Raw genomic sequence first — 24,938 nt, 5'->3', positions numbered from 1 at the left:
CTATAAATCAGTGAATGTAATTGGCATCATGATATTCCCCCCCTCCCCCAATATTCAAGTAACAAAAACTGAGTAAGATAAAGACATTTGCAGGAATCATGGCAAAGGGAACATGGAGAAATGGAATTGAAGAAAGTTGTGAAATTATGAACAGATATCTGAAGATTTGTTTTACACTTTTACAATATTGACTGATGCTGGATGATTGAATGAAAACTTTCTTTTGAAGGAAATAAAATTGAGGGAATAGGTGTGTAGAATATATGCATTATATTATTCAATTTGCTTACAAGGTTATTTAACTGTCAAATATGGGATAGCAGCTTGTTTTTACAGCAAAAAGGCAGTTTCTCTACTAATCATTTTTGCCTTGTGCTAGATATCTGAAAGTTATTGTAAAAAAGCCATTCCACTTTCTAAATAATCATGCCCCAGGTTTCAAGTTCTTTATTCGTGTTTTTATGAAATAATGAAATTCATCTCATTTAATTAAATGTCATAAAAACATTTTGGTACTTAATGGGAATGAATCCCGTCATATATGAGAAGTCATGTTTAAATCTTAGAACTATTATTCTTGTAATTTCCTACATTCAAGACTGTTTAATTCTACTAGTATGTCAGTTAAAAGACACCATATAGAACCTTCAATTATACAAGAACCAAGGAATCTACCATATACATTTCTACTCCACCAAAAATCTATTATATCACTTTAGGTTACAATGAGATCATGGATCACAAGAACAGACATTTTCTTTTGGGGTGAGGGAGTGAAACTGTTGAAAAAGTAATTTATGTATACACCATAAATTTTATACTTACATATGTGCAATAGACATAACAGCCTTTTTTTTCCAGTCTCAGTGTAGCATGCAATGTATGGGTCGATAAATGATTCGTAGGCCTATTAATGATTTTCATATCCAGGGATGTTGAAGTAATTTCTTTCGATTCTTACTTTTCACCATGATGCTACATATCTTACAGTTTCCTGGTAATCAGGTTAACTCCTATATCCTTCATTCATGCAAGAGCAGATGCCTCCTCTGAACTGGTGCAATTGTTCAGCATCCCTTACAGAAATCTCTCTGCGAACCTCCCTAGAGATAAATTTGATAATGTTGTGGCAATTTTGGCACATGTACAGGTTCTTTGTCACCCAAATAGGCACCCCAGGGCCAGAATTAATAAGTCCAAAGACAATGGCCAGTCTTTCACTGTGCCCACAAAATATGTCAGCCTTAGAAGCTTCCATTATGTCCATCTGACTGTTTTCTGGCCCTTCAACACCAGCTTCCTTCATCTTCTTATAAAACCGCTCCAAAAGAGCATTTATTTCCATTATTTGAGGGTGAAAGTTATCACCACTGAGGAAAGCATGCACTGTGCCCTTAACCTCCACCCAGCTGCATCCAGGATCTACTATTAGCCCATTCTGTCTCATTGTTTTTCTTACTTCAGCAACCTTGTCCCATTTACCATTGTCAGCATAAAGATTGGAGAGAAGAATGTAGTATCCAACACTTGTTGTATCGTATTGAAAGATATTCTCTGCAGCAAGCTCTCCAAGTTCAACATGATGGTGAATCCTACATGCATTTAATAAAGCTCCCCAAATTGCTGCGTCTGGTTTCAGTGGCATTTTCTGTATGTATTCATAAGCTTCCTCCAATTTCCCAGAACGGCCAAGTAAATCAACCACACATGCATAGTGTTTCAGATTTGGTGTGATAGAGTACTTATACTTCATGCTGTTAAAGTATTCTAAGCCTTCGGCTACCATACCTGATCGGCTGCAAGCACATAATATGGAGATAAATGTTATTTCATCAGGTTTAATGTTTGATTCTACCATTCTCTGAAAAACCTCAGAAGCAAGTGCTCCTTTTCCATGCTCAGCATATCCTGTAAGCAAAATGTTCCATGCAGTAACATCATGATCAACTGAGAAAAATTGTTTCCACGCATATCCCATTCTTCCACACCTTACATACATGTCCAAAATTGCATTGGGCATAAAACCATCAAAACTTACTCCAGTTCTCAAAGCATGGGCATGAATCTCTTTTCCACATGTCAAAGCTCCTATTCTAGCACATGCAGACAGAATACAAACTAAAGTAACAGAGTTTGGCTTCAGTCTAAGAATCATGTCCCTGAAGTAAAATAAAGCTTCAAAACACCGGTTGTTGATCCGAAGACCAAGGATGATTGATGTCCACGATACAATGTTCTTGTCAAGAGTAGAGTGGAAAACCTCCAAAGCCTTGTCAATGAATTTACACTTGGCATACATGTCAATGAGTGTGTTTCCAACTATCGGATGAGAGATGAGCCCTGTCTGTTTGGCCGTCTCATGAAGGTCTGTCCCCATGTCTAAATTGCATATACAAGAACAAGCAGAGAGTGCAGTGGCTATGGTGATTTCATCTGGCATGATACCTTCTGCTTCCATCATTTTATATGTCTCAAGTGCTTTCTGAGGCATCAAACAATTCTCGTAACCTGATATCATTGCAGTCCATGACACCACATCTCTACATTCTGTTCGAGAGAAAACAGTTTCAGCTTCCTGAATATGTCCAACAGATGAGTACATCTGAATTAAGGAATTATGAACTGAAGGGTCTCTCCCGAACCCCATTCTAAGAACATAACCATGAATCTCCCTCCCCAATCTCTCATCACCCAGAAGCTCACATGCAGTAATCACACTGGTCATGGTCATCAAATCTGGATCAACAGGATATTCAATCATCATCACAAACAATCTCAATCCCTGCAAACACTCCCCGTTTTCAAAATACCCTGAAATCATGGCATTCCACGAAATCCTATCTCTATTAGACATTTTGTCGAACACCAACCTAGCAGTACTGACATCCCCACATTTCACATACATAGTTATCAATGCATTAAGCACATCCACATCTGACTCAAACCCGTTTCTTACAACATGCACATGAATCTCTCTACCCCTCATCAAGTTAGGCATGCCACCACAAGTCCTCAAAACGCAAGGGAAAGTGTAAACATCAGGCCTCTCACCAACCCACAACATTCTATGATAAAGGTCCAGAGCCTCATCAAAGAAGCCAGCTTTAGCATACCCACCAATCAAAACATTCCAAGAGAACAAATTCCTTTTCTCCATTCTCCCAAAAACATACCAAGCATCCACCAAGTTCCCAAACCTCACAAACATACTCAAAAGCGCATTCCCCAGTTGAAGGCTCAAAAGGGTCATGGACATGGAAACATAGGAATAAACACGGGACCCTTCCTTCCTTGCTCCCTTCCACTCACATAGTCGTACCAAGGCAACGTAAGTATCATCTTCAACGAGAATTCGAAGCTGGTGCATGGAGTCTAAGTAGCTCATGCAACGGTCCAAGTTCCCAAGAAGGCACAGTTGGGAAATATCAGAGTTTGCATCGTGGCTGTGGTGGTTGCTGAGGGAGGTAGTGGCAGCGGCAGAACTTGAAACAGAAACATGTTTAACTTTTCTAAGAGGGGGATGAAGGGTGTGCAGGTTGTGCGTAAAAGTGAAAGCTTTGAGGTTGCAGTTGGTGGAAGTAGGAGAAGGAAGAAGGGGATTATCCCTTTGAGCATGAAGTTGGGAGGGTTTAGCAAACGCCGCCATTTGGGAGTTACAGAACATGAATGAGGGTTTATGGTTAAAACCAAACTCAACACAACACGACAATGTCAAATTCTGCTGTGTCGTGTTGCAGTATTACCATTGCCATTGCCATTACCATTACCATTGTCAACCATAACCACCGTCTTATCCATAACATGTTCTGCTAAGAGAAAACATTCTTTAACAACTCTCTTTATTATAATATTTTTAATTAAAAATTAATTTAATAGATTGTCAAGATAATGTTTTAATTATAAAAATATATATTAACAACTTCCACACAGTTTATATCTCTATTTCTTTTAGTTTTTTTTTTTTACGTATAATGATAAAATATCATTTTTTCATATATCATGAATCACAAATTAAATATTGAAAGAGGTTGTAAATATATTATTATTGTTTTAATTATATGTTACATCATATTACAACTTAAATAATAAATAATTTTTTATTAAAATATGAATTTTATATTAAAAAAATTAAATAATTTTAAAATTACATTGAAATATATCATAGTTGTAAATCTATGTCAACTATGTAGTTATCAATATTTTGTTATACGAAAATGTTTTATTAACACTCTTTACCATTAACATATAGTTGACACCGTTTGCGTGGAAGTAATTGACGATGTGACAATGGGGTTTATGGTAATTGTCCTGGTAGTGATGTGACAATAAGGACAATGCAGATATGTTAAGAAATAGGTGTAATAGTGATTCGCACGTACCGAATACGACAACGTCGTCACAACCAACTGATGTAAGTAAACATATTTGTTTGTCCTTGCCAAATTGCATAGTGTCATCGTCACTCCCTGGTTTTTCCTTTCGTTTGTGAAGCTCTTAAACTGATGGACTTAGTAAACGTCTTCGTTGTGCCAAATAAGAAAAAACCCCCTGGTTGTTCCTTCCGTATGTGAAGCTCTTAAACTAATGGTGGTTTCGTGGGGTTTAGGGTTTAGTAGAGGAAGCCGATGTAAGCCATGTTTTTCAAATTCGAAGGCATTGGAATATTACATCGGTTTGTAGAAGAGACCGATGTAATGTAATGCATCTTTTTCAAATTCGAAGGCGTTGAAATATTACATCGGTTTTGTAGAAGAGGCAGATGTAATGTAATGCATCTTTTTCAAATTCGAAGGCCTTAGAATATTACATCGATTTGTAGAAGAGGTCGATGTAATGTAATGCATCTTTTTCAAATTCGAAGGCGTTGGAATATTACATCGATTTGTAAAAGAGGTCGATGTAATGTAATGTATGTTTTTCAAATTCGAAGGCGTTGGAATATTACATCGGTTTGTAGAAGAGGTCGATGTAATGTAATGCATCTTTTTCGAATTTGAAGGCGTTGGAATATTACATCGGTTTGTAGAAGAGGACGATGTAATGTAATGCATCATTTAAAATTTGAAGGCGTTGGAATATTACATTGGTTTGTAGAAGAAACCAATGTAATACATGTATTTGAAACTGAGGGCAGTTTAGTTGTGTTGTTATATTAGATCAGTTTGTAAGGGAAATCGGTGTAAAAATTCATTTATATGAGGGTAGAATGGTAACTTTAGGGTTTGAGCGTGGGTTTTGGTTTTTACTTTGTTGTGGAAGAGGGAGAATTTGGAGGCAAAGGGTTTACTAAGAGCATTATTGTCGGAGGTGGGAGGGACAAAGAAGAACCATAGCGCTAGAGGGAGGGACAAAGAACCGCAAAAGTTTGAATCAAAGCACATAAGAAACATTCGTAACGTTGTCGACTTGGTAGAGGGAGGGAGAAATAACGGTACTGTTGTTGGAGGGAGGGTGAAAGAACCCTAAAAGGTGTCATTTCTTGTCTACGGCGTTCGACATGAGGTAAACGTAAATGTCTTTGTCTATTGACAAAGTAATGAAGTGTTTTTTTTTTGCAATGTATGGTTTTTGGAACTTGGGTGTCCACTTTTCATTTTACAATGCATGGGCTGGCCGTAGTTAGTGATTTTTGGAACTTGGGGGTCCACTTTTCATTTTATAATGCATGGCCTAGCATTATATTGTGTTTATGTGTGCATTGTGTGCGTGTGTGTTAATGAATGATGGGATTGTGGGTTGAATTACCCTGAAACAGATTGCACCCCCTTAGTTTTGTGAATAGGTAACTAGTTTTGTGAACTTGGGTGACCGGTTTTTCATTTTGAGTGCATGGACTGACCTTCGGTAGGGGTGTGGCCTTGTGCTGTGTTGTATTGTGCATTGTGTGCATGTGTGTTCATGAATGATGGGATTGTGGGTTGGATTACCCCGAAACAGATTGCAACCCCTTAGTTTTGTGAATAGGTAACCAATTTTGTGAACTTGGGTGACCGGTTTTCATTTTGAGTACATGGGCTGCCCTTTGGTAGGGGTCCGGGCTTGTGCTGTGTTGTATTGTGCATTGTGTGCATGTGTGCTCATGAATGATGGGATTGTGGGTTGGATTACCCTAAAACAGATTGCACACCCCTAGTTTTGTGAATAGGTAACCAATTTTGTGAACTTGGGTGACTGATTTTCATTTTCAGTGCATGGGTTGCCTTTCGGTAGGGGCTGGCCTTTTGTTGTGTTGTATTGTGCATTGTGTGCGTGTGTGTTCATGAATGATGGGATTGTGAGTTGGATTACCCTAAAAAAGATTGCACCCCCTTAGTTTTGTGAATAGGTAACCAATTTTGTGAACTTTGGTGACCGGTTTTCATTTTGAGTGCATAGGCTGCCCTTCGGTAGGGGCGTGACCTTGTGTTGTGTTTATGTGTGCATTGTGTGCGTTTGTGTTCATGAATGATGGGATTGTGGGTTGGATTACCATAAAACAGATTGCACCCCCTTAGTTTTGTGAATAGGTAACCAGTTTTGTGAACTTGGGTGACTGGTTTTCATTTTGAATGCATGGGCTGCCCTTCGGTAGGGGTCTGGCCTTGTGCTGTATTGTATTGTGTATTGTGTGCGTGTGTATTTGATGGAAGAGTGCCTTCATCCTTAGAGTTTTGTTGGTGGAAATGGCGAAAGCTCAATGGAGGTCTACGGTCAAGGCTCTCCTAGGAGATGTTGATGCCTTGGAGGTGCATGTTAGGTAGGAAATGAGAGTGGTGAGGCCATCTCTCTCTTTGGTAGAATGGAATTCGAAGATCAATAGTCTAACCTTGATAGGTTTTTGACAAGTAGTGATATTGGCTCAAATTTGGCAGCAATTCACTATTATATTAATCTTGTGAAAACATAAGCCAAGCCACTCCTTATATAGAAAGTGAGGGTTGATTTACATCAAAGCAAAAGGAGGGAAATTCAAACTACACTACTTCGAAATTGGCACCTAAAATGGAAGCACATGGAAGGCATGTTCAAGGATCTAGAACGTGCACTCCTAATGGGCTTGCCTTGGACCGACCTAGGTTTAATTAGAAGTTTAAGAAACCCTAATTAAACCTAGGTTGGTATTTTAGGTACCAATTCATTTTAACAAAAATTACAAATGAAATTTCCTATGCTAATTTTGACAAGAATTTAAATGCTACTCTACACTAGAGTCTATGGCGTCTTGAACATGTATAAGAAGGTTTCTCTACCATCAGTAGCAGTATTCCAATCTTCTTGAAGCTTTTTAGCCATGGCTCTAATGGTTGGCCCAATTTTACACTTTGGTGGGCTTGCATTCGAGTTGATGAATGATGGGATTGTGGGTTGGATTACCATAAAAAAGATTGCACCCCCTTAGTTTTGTGAATAGGTAACCAATTTTGTGAACTTGGGTGACCAGTTTTCATTTTGAGTGCATGGGCTGCCCTTCGGTAGGGGCGTGGCCTTGTGTTGTGTTGTATTGTGCATTGTGTGCGTGTGTGTTCATGATTTATGGGATTGTGGGTTCCATTACCCTGAATCAGATTGCACCCCCTTAGTTTTCTGAATAGGTAACCAGTTTTTTGAATTTGGGTCCTTTGTGCAGCGCCTTAATTTTGTGTTTGGTTCCAGGTTGGACATCAGAAGAAATTCAAGTGATGTCCGTGAATCGGACTGTGAGGAGCAGGTTTTAGTCAATATTTATTTCACTCTATTCAGTCCATTTGTTTACCCTTTTATTTTGGTTGTCTTAAATTGTTTTTTTGTTGTGGTTAGTGTATTTAGGTTGCAGTGCGACACTTTTGTAGAACAAAGTATTTACGGGTTATCAATACCATGATAAGGGAGGAACAAAAAAGTTGTATTGAAGCAACCCCTTTTGCGTGGTTGTTGTCGTTGAGAAAGACAGTGAAAATGAGTAACACTTTGTTGCGAGAGCTATGTTTGAGATGGGTTGAGAGGAGGGGTGGTTTTTTTTATTTGATATGTATTTGTTCCATTTACATTGTTAGATGTGTGTGTCAGTTTGGATTTGAGGGTTGCTGGACAGAACATTGAGTTGTGTAACGAAGATAACGATTGTCATACTAGCACCATATTTCGTAGTAGAAATGTTAGTGTTTGCATTATCTATGATGAACTAATGAAACGATTGAATGGTTCTAACGAATTAGTGTTGATAAATTTTGTAGGTTATACTTTTGTTAAGTTTGTCAGAGTTTCTTTTGCCAAATAAAACGGGGACAATATTTTCAGGGTTGTTTAAGATAGTTGATAACATTGAGTGTATTCATCATTACGATTGGGGTCGTGTAGTTTATGACTATCTGGTTATTAGTTTGTGTTGTGCTTCGACGTCGATTACCAGCACAGGACATTCAAACTATTTATGCATTGTTGGCTGTGTTTACTTGTTGCAGGTATAGAAAGTATCATATTTTATATTAAGTAGAACCATTGTATTATAATGAATGTTTGTGGTAATCAATATTTTGTCGTTAATTTGAAATGATTTAGATATGGGCATTGGAGCACGTGTTAATCGCAAAGATGAAAAGCTAAAGTAGGAGTGGCACGTTCCCCCGAATTTTGTTTTGGAAGGATGTCAAATTTTCTCACAGTACACTTGGTTATGCTCTGAACAAAAATTTAGTGAGTTCATTTTTCATTTTAAGCCTATATAATATGTTGCATTTTTTGTGTTGGTTTCTTTGAAGTCCTTATGATGTTCAAGAAAAGGTTATTGTTGAGGTCGATTTGACAAAGGAAGACCTTTGTCAAGAAGTTGTGGAAGAGGTGTTGAAAGAACCCTCCACTCGAAAAAAGGTGAACATGAAAAAAATGCGTGAAATAGCACAAATTCTTAAAGAAAACGAGGCCTTCAGTCGCGCACTTGATCATCAAGTGGCAGTCATTGGTACGCTAGAGAAAGTTGTTAGTCATTTGGAAGAAGTGTTAGCGGAGAGACAAAAATGGCAAAAAGGTGATGTATCTAATATGTACAATGAAAATCATGTTGATGATGAGTGTGCAATCATTGAACCAATTTCAGTGGATTATTCGCATGTGAAGTTCGGTTACGAAGAACAAAAATGCTACAATGATATGGAAGGTTCATCGTTTGCGGTGAAGGAAAGAAGTAATATGTACACACGAAGGGAGAATGATCCTAGACAACGGTTTAAAAGTCGTGCATTAAAAAACACCTTGGACTACTTATTAGTCGAAAAGACAAAAACATGCTTAATGGCATATGTCAGCTTAATTACATCATTTTAGTAGTAATTCCAGAGTACAATAGAAGAATAGGTAAGTAATCATAATTAATTGTCATTGTTGTTGTTACTGGATATGGGCATCAATTATTTTCGTCATTGAACATGGCCATTAATTTTGGATCTGCATAGATATAAAAACACAAGTAAGTTTGTGTTATGGGTAGGTGTTCATGTTTGATAATGACATGAGAGAATGATTTATGCACATATTACTGGTGTTGGCCTTTCCTCATTCGGTGTACCAATGTCATGTTTGAATACCTGAATGTATTTTACAAGTACCAAGTTATTTCAAATTGTTGTTAATAGTATTGTGAAGTTTTATGATTAGTACAGTTTACCTTCACTATGTTGTTTATTGTGATGTTCATATAGTGTTGGATGTCGTTTAGACTGAAAACCGCGACCTGTTATTGTAGAAAGTAGTTAATAAATTTTTATTTATTTTGAACAAAAAAACTTGCACATGTAATTGAAAATAACCTTTTTCAAGATTAAGACATCAAATTTCATTATCTTGCAAGACTTTGTGATGAACACTGGCTTTACAAATTTCGGTTGGATCCTGCATTTCCATTTCTTCATTAAGATGTATAGTATTTGTAATATTTTAAGGTTTATATACATGTATAGTTTCTAACCTTGATAGTTATTGTCATGTCTCCTAGGTCGTTCGGTTGACAGGCTTTGACAATACAACTTATCAATGACAATACTTGTGTACTTTTCAAGGAGTTCTACGTTGAAAGTCGATCAATGTTGAGGGATAACATAAAAAGATCTCACTATTTTTGCGTTATAAATTAATTTATTCTCACCATGAAATTGAATAAATTGTTCTGCTCAACGCCACAGATTGGTATTGAAATCACATTCATGGTTTGAGTAAGTAATTTCGTTCATAAATTATTGTGTGTTCTGTGGTTGTGTTGAATTCCGATTTAGTATAACAGCTTGAACATTGCAAGTCGGTCCTGGAATTAAGTGTGTGGTTATGTCTGTGTTGCAACGTTGTACAAAGGCAGCAAGATCGCTGGTGTCAATATCAAGTTCCTCCCAGGATTCCATTCTTTCCACCTTTCATTGTGTAATACAAAATAAGATAAAATAACAATTAAAAATCAAAATAATTTCACATGACATTTTTTTACGAAGAACTCATTATATGAAACTCAAAAAATAGATGTTTGAGAAAACCATCACCTTCTTAGTCGTTATTACGGAGGATGAGTTCAAGTAGAATGACCTTTAAGTTTGGCCTCAACATTTTCTTTCGTTCTAATTTCGTTCATTTATATACACTTTAAAAATTGAATAAGTTTACATAATTGATCTATTGTAAATGCTTAAATTTTGAAATGCATTAATTAAATAATAAATTCTTTAAGTGGACATGACATTTGGGTGTCAGAAACTTCTAATGCACGACTGCATTAAATTTGATTTGATTGACTTGTGCTTTTGTATGTGAGCAGACGCACTTTTGGGTCTGCGGAAAACTTTGTTGGTTTAGGGTCATGAAAATGGTTATTTGTGTTAGTATAAGTGGTCAGCTATGTTGTATACATATGGTAACATGTTACAATGTCATACATTACAACGGTTGGATGTCTTACCCGTTGTAATATTAGTACGGGCTAATATTTTACATCGGTTATGCATAATAACCGATGTAATATGATAAGAACTTCTTAACACATGTTTTAAGTAGAAATGACATTATAGCAGGTATCCAAAACTTGTAAGGCACGACTGCATTAAATTTTAGTGACATGTGCTTTTTTGTTTCTGCCCCCCATTTAATTCGTATTATGTTAAAGTGAAACACTATGTAAGAAGAAAATTAAGTGCTCACTCTACACATTCATTGCGAATGATTCTCAGCCATTGGAAAACCACTTCTGCTCTTTTTCACCAAGAACTTTGACTGCACAATAATTCTCACAGCAAAACTTTGAGTGTGTGGAAAGCGTTTGTGAAGGCAACCAACAACTACATTCATTGAACGTTTGATCACCTTGTTGGTGTATGCATTGAAGAACTATATTTTTTTTTTATAAAGTTTTCGTGTTAGGCATCACTATGCAACTTGACATCTCAGCTAAGCTGACACCTCAAGAAACAACAATCATCTGTCATCACATGAAAAAAAATATTATTAAAAAAAGAAAAAAGAAAGAAAATACAAAAATATGGGGGGACTAGACCAAAACTCATATGTTAACACAAACGATACATAGGTAGATTATACCTATTCATAAAGAATTCTAAGAACAGACTAGCTGGGAGTCTATTATACCAATGAAAAGATTCTCTATGAATAAATCCTAAATTAGCCAACTTATCAGCACACGCATTCCCTTCACGAAAAATATGAGTTACCCTAAACCTGATTGTCCCACAAAAATTAAGACAAGTATTCCATCGATTCTGAAGCATCCACGGAACATTAGTCCTAGCAGTAAACGCAACACAAACCAAGGCAGAATCACATTCAAGCCAGACATTAGTAAGTCTCATGTTTTGAGCTTCCTCCATAGCATGTATAACTCCATAAAACTCAGCAACCAAAGCAGTTTGAACTTCAAGAAACGCTGAAAAAGCACCAATAAATTCTCTCATACTCCCACGAAAAATACCTCCACAAGTAGCAAGACCAGGATACCCCCTAGCAGCCCCATCAGTATTAATTTTGACCCAGCCTGGTGAAGGAAATTCCCATCTAATAGGAAGAGGACGAAGAACTTTACCACTACGAGTCTTAATACCGAAAAACTTAATCACGTTGAAGTCCAACATATCATTCTTCATTGAAGCTTTAGACGAATTTCCCACTAGACAAGTTAAATCTTTAATTATCGAAATAGCCTTAGAAACCCCAATCTTATCCTGAAATCTAGCATAATTCCTCATACGCCATATCATCCATATAGAAAAGGTTATCACCGCAAGCTTAATCAATTTAACCAAAGGACTACCATCACTCTTAATAAAAGAAAGTAGATCATCCTTATTAGAGAAATGAGAAGTAAGAAAAATTTGTCGTACCCAACTCCTAATATGCAATGCGTTAGAACATTCAAAAAATAGATGTTGAATAGATTCCTCTTGCTTTTCACAAAGCGAACACATAGAACATATATGCAAACCCTTATTCTGAATATGTTGATCTGTAGGAAGTCGCCCATGAAATATTTTCCAGAGTACTAGAGTTTTGGAAGGCGGAATAGATGAAGACCAAATGAATTTACCCCAACCACCTGGAACTCCTGGTTCCAAGAAAAAAGTCCTAGCCGATTTAAGAGTGAAACGACCAGACTCATTTAGAATCCAATTAGGAATATCCTGTTCCTCTCTAATCATGATATGATTAAAAAAAAGAGGCATATGCTGTAAAGAGAAGGGAATATTCCAATCACAACCTGTCCAAAATTGAGAGACTGTATCCGGAATGCTAACACCATCAGATAACCCTGCAATATTTGCTAAAGAAGTAGTAGAGCACCATTTATCATTCTAGAAATTAATAAAAGAACCTGTACCAACAGTCCAATAAGTATAGTCAAGTATGGTAGAATAAAATTGCTTAATTCCAGGCCAGAGAGAGGAAGATCTATAAACCGTTCGAAATTCATATTTTGATTTAAGAACCCTGGCTTTCAAGAGTAAAGACCAAGGTTTGTCGCTATAAGCAAAGTTCCAAGCAAGCTTAAGAAGATATGCATTATTTTCATGATGAAAATTAATGATATTCAAGCCTCCATCCTCAAGAGGTGAACAAATTTTCCCCCAATTAACGGTAGCAATACCTTTTTTCATAATATCACCAGTCCAAATAAAATTCTGACACCACTGCTCAACTTGCTTAATAAGTGAAACAAGTCACTTATACATATTAAAACTATAAGCTAGAGATCCAGTAATCACCGTATTGACCAGCTGAATTCGACCCATCATGCTAAGAGATTTACCTTTCCAAGATGCTAGCTTCAATTTAACTTTATCAGCCAAAGGTTGAAGAAACCGACACTTTGGAGCACCAACAAAGATAGGCACTCCTAAATAATGGAAAGGCAAACAACCATGACTACAAGAAAGAATATTTTGAATTTTGGTGACAAATCTTGGAGAATTATCCATGGTGAAGAAACTACTTTTAGAGTTATTAATATATTGACCAGAAAAATCACCATATGTTTTAAGAAAAGAACTCAAATTTTTAAGAGACTTAATATCCCCCCTACAAAAAATAAATATGTCATCAGCATACAAAATATGAGAGGGAGTGAGATAACCGTGCGGAATGGCCATATTTAAAATCTTCTTATCATTCACAAGCTTAGAGAGACCTCTACTAAGAACTTCCTCTGCAAGACAGAAAAGTAAAGGAGACAATGGATCACCTTGTCTTACCCCTCGACTGCAAGGAAAAAAACCCACCAAACTACCACTTATTCTTATAGAAAGCATAGCTGAACGGAGAATTGTACTAATCCAACCGACAAATGAGGGGTGAAAACCAAAGCGTTTTAAAACTAATAATAAGAACTTCCAACTTAGAGTGTCAAAAGCTTTATGAATATCAACTTTCTAAGCCACATTACCTCTTCTAACCTTTTTAGAAAGCAGGTTAATAGCTTCAGAAGCAATACCAATGCAATCCTGATTCTGTCTACCCTGCACAAATCCATATTGATTAGGAGAAATGATTCTAGCAGCCACAAGTGCAAGCCTATCCGCCAGTATCTTGGAAATAATCTTAAACTTGAAATTAGCAACAGCAATTGGCCTGTAATCTTTAATGGAATCAGCACCCTGAACCTTTGGAATAAGAGATACCACATTACTGTTCATTCCAGGGAGAACCCAGTTTTGTTTAAAAAACTGTTGAACAACATTGCAAACATCTGTCCCAATAATTTCCCAGCAAGAATGATAGAAAACACCACCAAAACCATCAGGACCAGGAGCACTATTATCGTTAAGATTAAAAACAACATTTTTAATTTCAGAGAAATCTGGACACTTAATCAACATCATATTCTCCTCAGAGGAAACCATCGCAGGAATATAAGTACCAATAAAATCTTCCATATTATCAGTATCCAGAACATTAGAAATAGACTCAGCATAAAGATTTTTATAAAAGTCCAAAATATGATCCTCAATGATTTTAGGATCCTCCGTAACCTCATTATCAATCCGTAGACGATGAATCCCACTAGAATTATATCTCCTTTTGACCACCGCATGGAAAAAAGCAGTATTTCGATCTCCATCCTTGAACCATAACATCCTAGCCCCTTCTTTCCAAAACAAATATTGACAGTGAAGAGCATGATCAAGCTCCTCCTTAGCAATCTTTTCTTGACAGAGAAGTCCATCACTATCAGACAAACTAGCAGTCTCTAAGCTTTTTTGAATACCAAGAAGGATGCCCTGCTTAAGAAGAACTCCATTATGAACATTACCAAAAGAATTTTTATTCCAGTCACGGAGCTCAAGCTTCAACCTTTTTAACTTATGTTGCAAGATAAACATAGGACAACCAACAACCTGATTAGCCCAAGAATCAAGAATAAGCTTTAGACACGAAGTGTCCTAAAGCCACATCGAAAATAAACGAAAATTGCTAACCTTCCGCAAAGAATTACTAGCAAGACTAGCAAGAATAGGGGAATGATCAGAACAATTTTTAACAAGAACCTGATAAGAACAAGATTCCCATTCATCCAGACACACTCCATTACATAAAGCCCTATCCAGTCTTCTGTGAATTCTATGCAACCCTCTCCTTCCGTTACACCAAGTATAACAAGATCCAGTAAAAGGCATACAAGAAAGATCATTAGTATTAATCCAGTCCAGGAATTCATTACAAGAAACCTGATTAGGAGCCACCCCCCCTTTACAGTCATCCGCCGAGAGCACAACATTAAAATCTCCCAGAATACACCAAGGCCATGTGAAGAAACTAAGATCCCTCCATAAAAATCGTCTAGACAAGTATGTGTTAGCACCATAAACACCTGCAAAGCTAAAACTTTTATCCTGCAGACGACAAGTTACAAAGATAAATTGATCATTAACCAAGAAATTTTGGACAAGATTAGGAACCGACAAACACCAAAGCTTAGCAACTTTATTAACAATAGGAAACGTAGCCACCAAATGCATATTAACAGATTTGAAAAGGACGTCGAAAGCATTAGTGTACGACATCATGGGTTCAGCAAGAAAAACCAGGAGAGGTTTATGTAGGTTAAGTAAACTAAGCAACATCTCCACAGTTTTGTGGTTCCCCAATCCTCTGACATTCCAAAAAAATGAAGAGACCTTCATTGCGACGTTGTAGAGAGAACTGCCTTAGCAGTTTTCCTGGATTTACCAGTCCCCTTAGGTGGTCTCCCTGGTTTTCTTTTAGTGCAAACTGTTTCCTCCCCATTATCACTGTCATCCTCCTCCATGTCATTAGAGTCAGTCCAAAATTTTGAAACAACCTGATTTTCAATATGATCAGAATTAATTCCAATAATGGTAGGCGGAATAGTTGACGCTCCAATATGAGAATCAACTCCCACATCTGTAGTTTCCAAACCATCAAGAGAAGAAAAGTGATTTTGAAGGACCAACGATATTGCTTTAACATCCCCAAGATATTTAGCCTTTCGAGGGGAGGGATGAGGCGACTGAGATGGTACAGTCACAATAGCAGAGACCTCCACATTAGGAACTGGTGCATTAGTATCCGCATGTGATTTAACCCTTCGAGGAGAGGTAGTACGCAACGGAGATGGTACAATCACAGGAACAGATACCTCCACATGATGATCATCAATAAAAGTTGTTGAATTTGACTCTGAGTCCTTAGCTTGCATAACAGCAAGTGAATCCAAAGTGGGAGTGGATAACCCCTGCTTGGGTGAGGACCTATCATGATCTGAAGCATCCTCAAGAGGAGGCATATCTGCAAAAACATCCTCCCCTCCACCTGTTTCATCAACTTTCTACTTATCAATGAGGCCTTCCACGAGTTTTGTCTCTGGATCTTTTTTCCTATATTCTTTACGTTGTTTAGGAATCACGATCCTCCCTTGGTCCCGTTCATCAGAAAATGCCTTCTGAGAAGGTTTATGTTGAGGCCCAAGAACACGACCCTGGTCATGGATCGCCCGACACTGAGCAAGCTCGTGCCCAATCATCTTACAATGAGAGCAAAAAGGAGGGAGCCATTCATATTCCACACCAGCTACAAAAGCAAAGTCTGGACGTTCAACCAAAAGTTGATCGGAGAGAGGGGACAGAAGATCAATATCCACCAACACTCTAGCAAACATACCCCTATTCTTTCTCATAGTATGCTCATCCAAAGACAAATGAGTACCAAGGCCTCTAACGATGGAATATATTGTATTTGGTTTCCAATACTCCAAAGGCAAATGGTAGATTCTAACCCATGTCTGAGTTTTGGTATTCTTCATGGTAGCTGGGACAAAGTCTTTTGTCCAGGCAAACAATCTCAATAAACCAGGAGATAACTTGAGGGAACCCATTCCGAGGGCCCATCTCATGTCTTCTATAGAAGCGAACTCAAACTCATAGAAACCCTTTCCAAGAGGAATTGCTTTCCATGGTCCAAGAGCTTTCCACACCGGCTGCAACTTTTTAGTTAAATCCAGGTGTGTGAGAGGTTTATCCCCCTTAGATAGAATAACCCGACCATGGAGATAGGTTTTGCAATCCTCAAGACCAGCCAAGTAATCTGCCTCATCAATCTGGACAGCAATCATGTCACCCTTAATACAAGGGGTAGGTAGTTGGAACAAGGGAATGTCACATGTATTTCCCAAAGCCTGAGCACAAGTCTTCCTTTGACCGGACATGGAATATACTTTATTATCAGGACAGACTTTTCGATCGATCAAACAAGTCCATGGAATGAGGAAACCCGCAGAGCCCTCCGCCATTTTAAAAGGCTAACAAGTCCGAACCTGTAGTAGGAAACCCTAAAACCCCCAAATCTTCAATTTAGGGTTTCAGTTTCGTTAATTTACGTAACCTGGACCTGCTGCTATTAGGGTTCGTCGCCGTCTTTCTCGCAGCTGGACGACGACCACTGGTTTCACGGCCAGCTTCCCAGTGGTGGAGGCGTCGTTGGAGGCTGCGACTGCTGGCCTGGCGTTGGAGGAACTAGGCGTCGCAGAGAGTTGCGACGGCGGCGCTGGCCAAACGCTAAACTAGGGATGCTTCGTTGCGTCTTCTCTGTGCGGAGGTGGTGCGTCTTCTCTGAACGAGTGTGGCGGGGGCGATCGAGCAGAGCAGGTCGCTCGGTGGTAGCGATTGGACAGAGGACATTTAATATTTACATCAGTTATATGGAAAACACAACTGTAATATGTCATATGATTAAAAACTACAATATATTACACTGTTTGTGACTACCAACCGATGTAAGCGTATAAGTTAAAACTACAAATACTACATTGGTTGGTAGTGACACCCGATGTAGAACTATGGTTGAAAAAAACTACAAATACTACATCGGTTGTCACTACCACCCGATGTAGAACTATGGCCGAAAAAAACTACAATACTACATTGGTTGTCACAACCACCCGATGTAGAACTATGGTCGAAAAAAACTACAAATATTACATCGGTTGAAACTACCAACCGATGTAAAGCACTCGTCGTTGGAAACTTGCCAGATCACTTAACGCAATCTCACTTTGCCATGTCACGCAATGCTATATCACTCGGCCACGTCTATGCCACCTCTGCGGCGTCAAATGTGTGTCATGTGCAGAGGGTGTCAACATATCGAGACTCTTTGTTATATGTGTTTGGGGTCAAGGTATCATATTCTTTAGCTAAATCTTAATTTAACATCTTCTGTTGTTTTTTTCAGACATTTTTATTTTAAATCTTCCTTTAAAACAAAAATAAACCATTTGTCCTTTTTTTTCTGTTTTTAAACATTTTATCCTACACCCATTTAGTCATTTGATTAATGAATGAAACCATTGGTGACAGAAATTAAGAAAGTTTCGATGTGTTTTTTTATCCTTTTTTATCTTGTTTAATTGATCCTGTCAACAATTATTTTAATAGTAACTTTCAGACTACTTATTCTAGAAACCTTCCAGTAGAAATTCTATAGAATATATATATAGAAATACTTAATCTAAAGAATATATTATGCTTTTCGGACTGTTTTATTAGAATGTTTTCAAAATTTATAATCCGAAAATATATTTTAAATGGGATAATTGAAAAAAGTGTTCAGGAATAACCAATCATGAACACTGTATAAACATAAATCTTTTTTCTTTTTAGACAATAATCATGAGATGCAGGAAATAAAAACCTTTTTCTTCTTCATCTCAACCTTGATGGATCTCTTATCAAAACACATTGGTTCAAGTTTAACTTATTTACGGGTATTTCTTCTTCCACCTCCATACATTTTTTCTAAATTTCAATAAATAAATAAATAAAATATATTTTCAAATTATACAATAAAAAAATAATTATCTTTGGCTTCAACAATAAAAAACGAATTATCTTTGATTTTGGAATTATACAATCCAAATAATTTCCACCAACTTAACTATCTTCTTCGACTATAGTCATCCTTAAAGAAAACCACAGTCAACATTGAACTCACAGTATCTTTTAAGGAAAATATCTGTACATTGCAGGCGAACCAATAGTGATATCAAAGGAACAAAAAGATACAAGTAACAAAAATTTAACATTTCAAGCATTAAGAAAAACATTGAGCCTGACTCACTATTGTTAGCGTCTGTTTGGTTGTTACAAATGTTGAGTTATAAATGAAGTATAATCTAAAAATCAAGTGTCCCAACTTTAGTTGACCCAGAACAACCGCCAGATGTGCCATATGAACTTCCACTTGATCCGTCAACTGGGGCTTGATTTAGACATTCTAAGACCAAAAACCTCCGTTTGTGCAATTTTATTGAGAACGTTGTAGCCTCCAGAATCACTGGAACCTGCACCATGAAAATCATACAATTGGCAAAGGCAGAAGTGTCCGAATGAAAGAAAATAGTAGCTTCAACAAAGATAAATAAAAATGTATGAATATAACCTGTGTATTTAACCGTGCAGCTTTGTGTACGTTTAAAAGCCCAATCATATCCTGGTAACCAGTGAGGAGTTTTGCCAGTTCCTTGTCCTCATCTGAAACAAATATAGTTTTGTACTGAAGCTTGAGATAATTCATAAATAAACACATGAAATATAAGACCGGAGAGTTGTCTATGAACCTGGAATGGCTCTGACAGAAAGTAAGGTATCTGCCATATGCTGCAATCTTAGTGAACAAGATGGAGAAAGAAGTGAAGGTGGAAAGGTTACAACAACAACAGCGTTTGAAGACTGGGTCATGCTCTTTAGGGACCTAATAAAGGAAAGCATATGCCACTCCTACAAAAGAAATATTAACACATTTCGTATTAGAAAAATATTAAACCTTTATACAATGAAGAACGGTATCAATGTCTGAGACTCAACTAGGATCGCAAGACAAATCTGCAAGCAGGTAAACTATTTCCTAATTCATGTAGAGGAAGCGTATATGTCAATCATAAAAAAAAATGGACAGCCCAAAGACAAAGGAGAAACTTATTTCAAAATACTATAACAAAAGGAAATATATTAACTCACCTCATTTGAATACTTGCATTGTGGAGAACAGAATGATTGAATTGCAATACGACCAGCAGAGGAAATGTTGCCTTCATTTCTGTTGATGACATCCATAATGTTTGTAAATGAAAAAGTGGGCAGAAACAAGAATACCTTAAGAAAAAATTTTAAAGAAATCATCAACATAGTCTTTATCACAACCTAATCGATGCAAAACAAGAAATTCAGAGGGATTTAAGAAATTCCCTAAAGAAATAGTCAAACTCTAATTGCCTTGAATAAAGCGCCAAAGTATCTAATGTGAGGGTCCAGGAGCAACAGCAAATATAGTTCAAAATTAACAATACTGCAATCTTCATCATCCCTTTTACTCCAGCATTCAAAAGAATGGGATGGTGATAAAAAAATATTTTCCAAAGTCAATTATCACAATTGCATGCATTTGCAAAACTTGCAAATACTTCTTGCTTCCTAGATAGATACATAGTCCCTATATTGTATTTATTTATGATCACAAAATGCCCATCAAAATAAATAAAAATAAGAATAACTAACAGCTACCTACGTAAGACCATCAACCATAACAATGAACTGCCAACTATAGCAAAAAAGTACTAAAAATAGAGAAAATTTATTTAAATCCTAAATTGCATACAACAATTGAAGCCCTTACCCACTGGGTGGAAACAGCTACCTTGGTCAAGTGACACTATTGTATTCTATCAAATCTTAAATTGCATATGCTAAAAAATATCTATCAAAAGATTTAATAAAGTTTTGTTTAGAAAGAGCGTCATTATACACTTATGATCAAATCCAAACAGTAAACTGTGTCCAATTTAATCTCATTTTATTTTATTCTATTCAGAAAAACTTGACTCAACCAGGTACGGCAATATGAATAAACAGTTCAATACTGTCAAGAATCTTAGGTGGAGGAATCATCTTATATCTCTAAGAATACATTTCTAATGCAGCGGGTACAGATCACTTCACCTTGAGAGTTTAGCCAGAAATCCAGCACATTGGTCTTGAAGAGAACTAAGGTTCGGAGAATCTTTGATGCTAACACAATCTACATTGTTGCCACTAAACAAATGCCGATCCAGGGGCTTCCTCAAATCAAAATCGTTACAGTAATCCTGCTGACCACCTACAATGTAAGTAAGCTTCAGCTCAGTAATTTACATTAAATTATTGGCATATTCAATAATTTGCAAATTGCTCTCTTCCCATGGGACACTGTAAAAATTGATCACAAATGCCTATTAATTATTGAAAGGACTAGTGACAAAACAAGTCATGGAGAATGGTATCGCTTCGGTACCATGTTGAGAAGAGAAAAACCAAGAAGGAATAAAACAATGAATTTTGTATGATGTGTACACATATGTATTCTAATTTAAAATGAAGAAAACATACAATAGTAAACAAAATCAATATCAAACAATGGAAAATATTTGATAAGATATTCCCGTATCAAATCTCCTGATTTAAAGTAATCAATTCATATTTCTAACACTCCCCCTCAACCTGGAACACATGTATAATATGAAACAATCTGGTTATAAACGTCAGTAAGTAACACAAGAACCTTAAGAGAATCATGTCAGTCAATTGGTTGTTGGAGTTAATAAAGTAAATAATAACAAATGATTTCTTTAACACACAGAGCAAAATGATTCGAGCGCATGGTAGTTACCAGAAAGCAAAAAAAAAAAAAGCACAGGGACACGGAGGCTGCTGGAAAGGAAAATTGGTCAGAAGGCATGATGATTGTTGAAAAGCAAAAAATGGTCATCACAAAGCTAGGTAATGTCCGAGAGATGGTGGTTTCCAGCCAGAAAAACATGATGATGAACAGTAACACCAACAGTGTATAGTAAAAAAAACACAATTTCTAAAAACCAGAAACCAAAAATGTAGACAGTTTCTAAAAGAATTACACCTATGAGCAGTGGGCGCAAAGGGGAAACTCAGATTAGGGTTCCTTTCTTGTTAGGCTCTTATACCATGTTGAAATGATTAATAACAAACAATATCTTTAACACTCCCCTTCATGTTGGAGCATGAGTCAAGCTTGCTACAAAAGTCAGGCAAAAACTTCTTCGATAGTGCAATGGCTACCGGAGAGCAAAAATTATCAGAAGGCACAGTGGTTACCGGAGGAGAGGGAAAAAAAATTACACAAAGGACATGGAGGTTGCTAGGAAGCAAAATTGGTCAAAGGGCATAGTGACTGTTGAAAAGCAAAAGGTGAATCACTACACACCTAGGAAATGTTAGTAGTGGCAATCGCCAGCCAGAAAAATATCACCAAAAAACACCAATAGTGAAAAATAACACTGAAGATGAATAGTCTAAAAAAATACTTACCCAGTTTCTTAAAAAATAGAAACCAGAAATATACACAGCTTCTAAAAAAATTTACACCTATGAGCAGTGGGGCCACAGGGAAAACTAAGATTAGGGTTCCCATCTTGTTAGTCTCTGATACCATGATGAAAGGATTAATAACAAAATAGACCGTGGAGGATGGTGCCACTGTGGTACCATGCTGAGAATAGAGAAACATATAGGAATATAATAAATTTTGTGTGTTCTGTACACATAAGTATTCTTATTTATAATAAAGAAGAGCTACAATAATAAGGAACAAAATCAATATCTAATAATGAAAAATATTTCATAAGATATTTCTCTATCAAATCATATAATATATCCCTATTTAAAGTAATCAAATCATGTCTCTAATACAATCAAATCATATCTCTAACATTTACTTTAATTTTAGTGCCTTTGAGAGAAAAAAAAGATTATGGTGTTGAAAATATACAAAATGTCTTATCACATTTCATATTATTCTTAAGGATTAGCTTCCCTAAATCCTTATTATCTATTAGAGAATCGTTTATTATATTTTTTTCATCATGATTTGTTTTCCTAATTAGTTAGGGCTACAGTTAATCTAAAGAAGGGATAGCACTCCAGGTTTTATTGAAACGACAAATACTACTACATTAGAATGCATTTCATTACATAATAAAATATCATACAAAGTCTCTCTTCTCTCCCTCAACACCTACGACCATGTAATTTCAACAAACAACTTAATTAAAATAACTACAATGCAACTTCAAGTATACACAATGGTCTGTATTGATATGAGATAGGCATTTATTGCATACTTACCAAAAGAGAGAAAAAATTAATACCAGAGATGAAGTAATAGTAAAACAGTAATAATTGGGAGAAGGTTATATACTAACTTACCATTATTAGAGTTGAGATTTAGCTGAGGCTCACCAAAGTACTTCTTGTATTGCCAAGCAATTCTTATATCCTTCTCCTGTAATTATAAGAAAAATAAATAAACCAAATTATCATAAAAAAAAGTCATTACATCACAAAGAGAAAAGGATGAACAAAAGTACATGGCTAAGATCTGAAGATTTATCCCCTTTGGGTGATGCCGGACTAGGCAAAGTACCAAGAAATCTTTTAGGATCTCTGGATGCACTAGCATACAAAAGTGGTTGCTTTTGTACAAGTCCTTGAGACATAAAATTTCTCAATAAAAGCATATGATGAGGTGCTTCTTCATCTTCCATAACCATGACAAGGCTACCCAATGGAAAACCACCACCTAAAATCTCTATTCAAAAGGGAAAAAAAGCAAGCAAGAGAATCATCTATGAAAAGACACTCCACATGAATCAAATAAAACAATATAACTAACTCATTTACCAAACAGCCAGTTAAAAGGAAGTCAAAGAGATAATTACTGTCAAGATCAGGAATCCCAGATGAAATGAGCATTGTCCCATTAGGGCCATGCTTAAGTCCAGGATTCTGAGATGTCACAGTTGACACATTGCGGGAGAAGCTACTAACTCGAGCCCTGGTTGTGGTCATTCTGCATCAAAACTTTATAATATGCCACTCAGAGACCTGAGGAAGCAAGAGTACATGTTTACGTGAGTCCACTGAATAGGCTGCAACTCATGTCAAAAGGACGTTTCGAAGACCACATGACCAAATTGCAAACATCATAAAAAATGCGATTTATAAATGCAACAAAACAATAAACAAGTACACTAACCAAAAAACAAGTGAAATTAATATGAAGGCTCAAACTCGCAATTAAAGATTAAATGCAGAAGTGAGCTTCCTTCGAATTTCAATTTCGATCAAAACCAAAAAGTGAATCTAAACCACGCCATACAAAATTGAAGCCTTCCAATTGCAATCACGAAAAGGGACAAAACTCAATAGTGCTTTCGTCCAAGCAAGATTAGGGAAATTAAACCCACGGGATGCCTTTCTTACAACTTTTTTAAAAACTACAGACCAAAAGAAAAAAAAAACTAGTAATATTTAAAAGGGAACAAAAAACACATTTTTAACCCCGAATACAACATATAATCAATAGCAGTAAAAAAAAGTAAAAAGGCCCTCACAAACCATATAACAAACAGCTTACAGATACACTAAGTAATTAGAAGCAATAGCAGTAGTATCCACATTTTACAACACGAAAGAAATTAGAGGAAGCAATTCCATGTAAGTTCAAATGAACGGACATATCCAAAAACTTCCAAGTCAGACAAAACTTCAGACACAAAAAAAATTACAAAACTACGAGTGAAGCTTTGTGCAAGCATATTATCAAACACGTGGCGTGCAAGCAACCTAAACTTCGGTTTTCCCTACACGTAGCACACCAATCTAAATTTCTCAATTCAGAAATACACACATAGAAATATGAAGCAGTTGAAGAACCCAATACAATGATGAAACGTGAAAGATGGAGGAGAGAGGGTCACCTTAAAAAGCAGTGAGTTCGGAGTTTTTGTGCAAAGCGAAGGAATTTATGGCACCGTTGGGTCTCACTCACACAATCACTACACTTCTTATATGCAAGAATGACCCAATAATTCCATTTCATCATATTTACAAAAGGGTTGATTAAGCTTTTAATATCTA

The 24,938-nt window shown here is 36.6% G+C and overlaps 3 protein-coding genes across 6 annotated transcripts; all 3 read right to left on the bottom strand.

Annotated features, from left to right (window-relative positions):
* Positions 1-641: 641 nt before the first annotated feature.
* On the bottom strand, positions 642-3,905 carry LOC137819277 (pentatricopeptide repeat-containing protein At1g15510, chloroplastic). The gene has a single exon (XM_068623076.1). The coding sequence runs from the start codon at positions 3,662-3,664 to the stop codon at positions 1,007-1,009; it is 2,658 nt and encodes an 885-aa protein (XP_068479177.1). The 5' UTR covers positions 3,665-3,905; the 3' UTR covers positions 642-1,006.
* Positions 3,906-16,285: 12,380 nt separating this feature from the next.
* Positions 16,286-17,245, bottom strand: LOC137813460 (uncharacterized). Its single transcript, XM_068615726.1, has one exon. It carries the CDS (start codon positions 17,243-17,245, stop codon positions 16,286-16,288), a length of 960 nt encoding a protein of 319 aa, XP_068471827.1.
* A 1,686-nt stretch (positions 17,246-18,931) lies between these two features.
* Positions 18,932-24,938, bottom strand: LOC137818892 (elongator complex protein 4-like). Of its 4 annotated transcripts, none has more exons than XM_068622535.1 (9): positions 24,779-24,938; positions 23,738-23,903; positions 23,387-23,607; positions 23,226-23,301; positions 20,949-21,105; positions 19,971-20,049; positions 19,571-19,730; positions 19,393-19,484; positions 18,932-19,294 (listed from the first exon to the last, which is right to left on the bottom strand). In XM_068622535.1, exons 2-9 carry the CDS (start codon positions 23,865-23,867, stop codon positions 19,127-19,129), a joined length of 1,083 nt encoding a protein of 360 aa, XP_068478636.1. In that variant the 5' UTR covers positions 23,868-23,903; positions 24,779-24,938; the 3' UTR covers positions 18,932-19,126. The 4 variants fall into 4 exon arrangements, with proteins under 4 accessions (XP_068478636.1, XP_068478639.1, XP_068478637.1 ...); XM_068622538.1 differs by lacking the exon at positions 24,779-24,938 and adding an exon at positions 24,709-24,749; XM_068622536.1 differs by lacking the exon at positions 24,779-24,938 and adding an exon at positions 24,436-24,568.

This window comes from Phaseolus vulgaris, chromosome 10, assembly GCF_000499845.2.
Source record: "Phaseolus vulgaris cultivar G19833 chromosome 10, P. vulgaris v2.0, whole genome shotgun sequence".
Lineage (NCBI taxonomy): Eukaryota > Viridiplantae > Streptophyta > Magnoliopsida > Fabales > Fabaceae > Phaseolus > Phaseolus vulgaris.
This window is presented reverse-complemented; position numbering and strand designations above follow the sequence as displayed.